The following is a 534-nucleotide window of genomic DNA, read 5'->3' on the forward strand; positions in this document are numbered from 1 at the left end:
GGTTAAATCGCTGGTTGGTTGTTAATTGTACGACAGAGACGACATAAACCAACAGTTCTTACGTCGGTGTTGACCTCACAGTCCATCTCACAGCTCCTGGACGGTCCACACTAGAAACAAAAAGGGTTTCTATTAAAACACCGCATCACTTTTCTACAGGTCGACTCAACATGACGGGACGTGAACAGTAACATGTGTGGAACCTTGTGGGAACCCTGTCGACTGTCGGACACGTTACTGGCCAAGATCTTGAACTTGTCGACCCAGGCCTCCAAGTCCAGCTTCACTCCGACCACTAGGGGGAGAAGAGGAGGAGAACACAGGGAGTGATGAGGAGTCAGGAAACAAACGATTAAAATAACAACATGGCTACTAATGTTGTTTGTATTAGAAATCCCACAATTTGCAACATTTTCCTACCTGCAGGTTTGAGCAGTTTTCCTCCCAAATTAACCTCCACCGCAGAACTGACCAGAATTCCAACAGTGCCGTTTTCTGCGCCCAACGGTTCTTCCATGGCTATTAATAAAAAAA

At 46.1% G+C, this 534-nt stretch overlaps 1 protein-coding gene across 1 annotated transcript; it reads right to left on the reverse strand.

Annotated features, from left to right (window-relative positions):
• Positions 1 to 62: 62 nt before the first annotated feature.
• Positions 63 to 517, reverse strand: LOC103399669 (voltage-dependent calcium channel subunit alpha-2/delta-2-like; the record flags this gene model as incomplete). Its single annotated transcript, XM_017031129.1, has 3 exons — positions 421 to 517; positions 204 to 295; positions 63 to 110 (listed from the first exon to the last, which is right to left on the reverse strand). Coding segments are annotated over exons 1-3 (237 nt in total), but the record flags the coding sequence as incomplete, so codon positions are not given.
• Positions 518 to 534: the final 17 nt, after the last annotated feature.

This window comes from Cynoglossus semilaevis, unplaced genomic scaffold, assembly GCF_000523025.1.
Source record: "Cynoglossus semilaevis isolate Cse_v1.0 unplaced genomic scaffold, Cse_v1.0 C18852886, whole genome shotgun sequence".
In the NCBI taxonomy this organism is placed as follows: Eukaryota; Metazoa; Chordata; class Actinopteri; order Pleuronectiformes; family Cynoglossidae; genus Cynoglossus; species Cynoglossus semilaevis.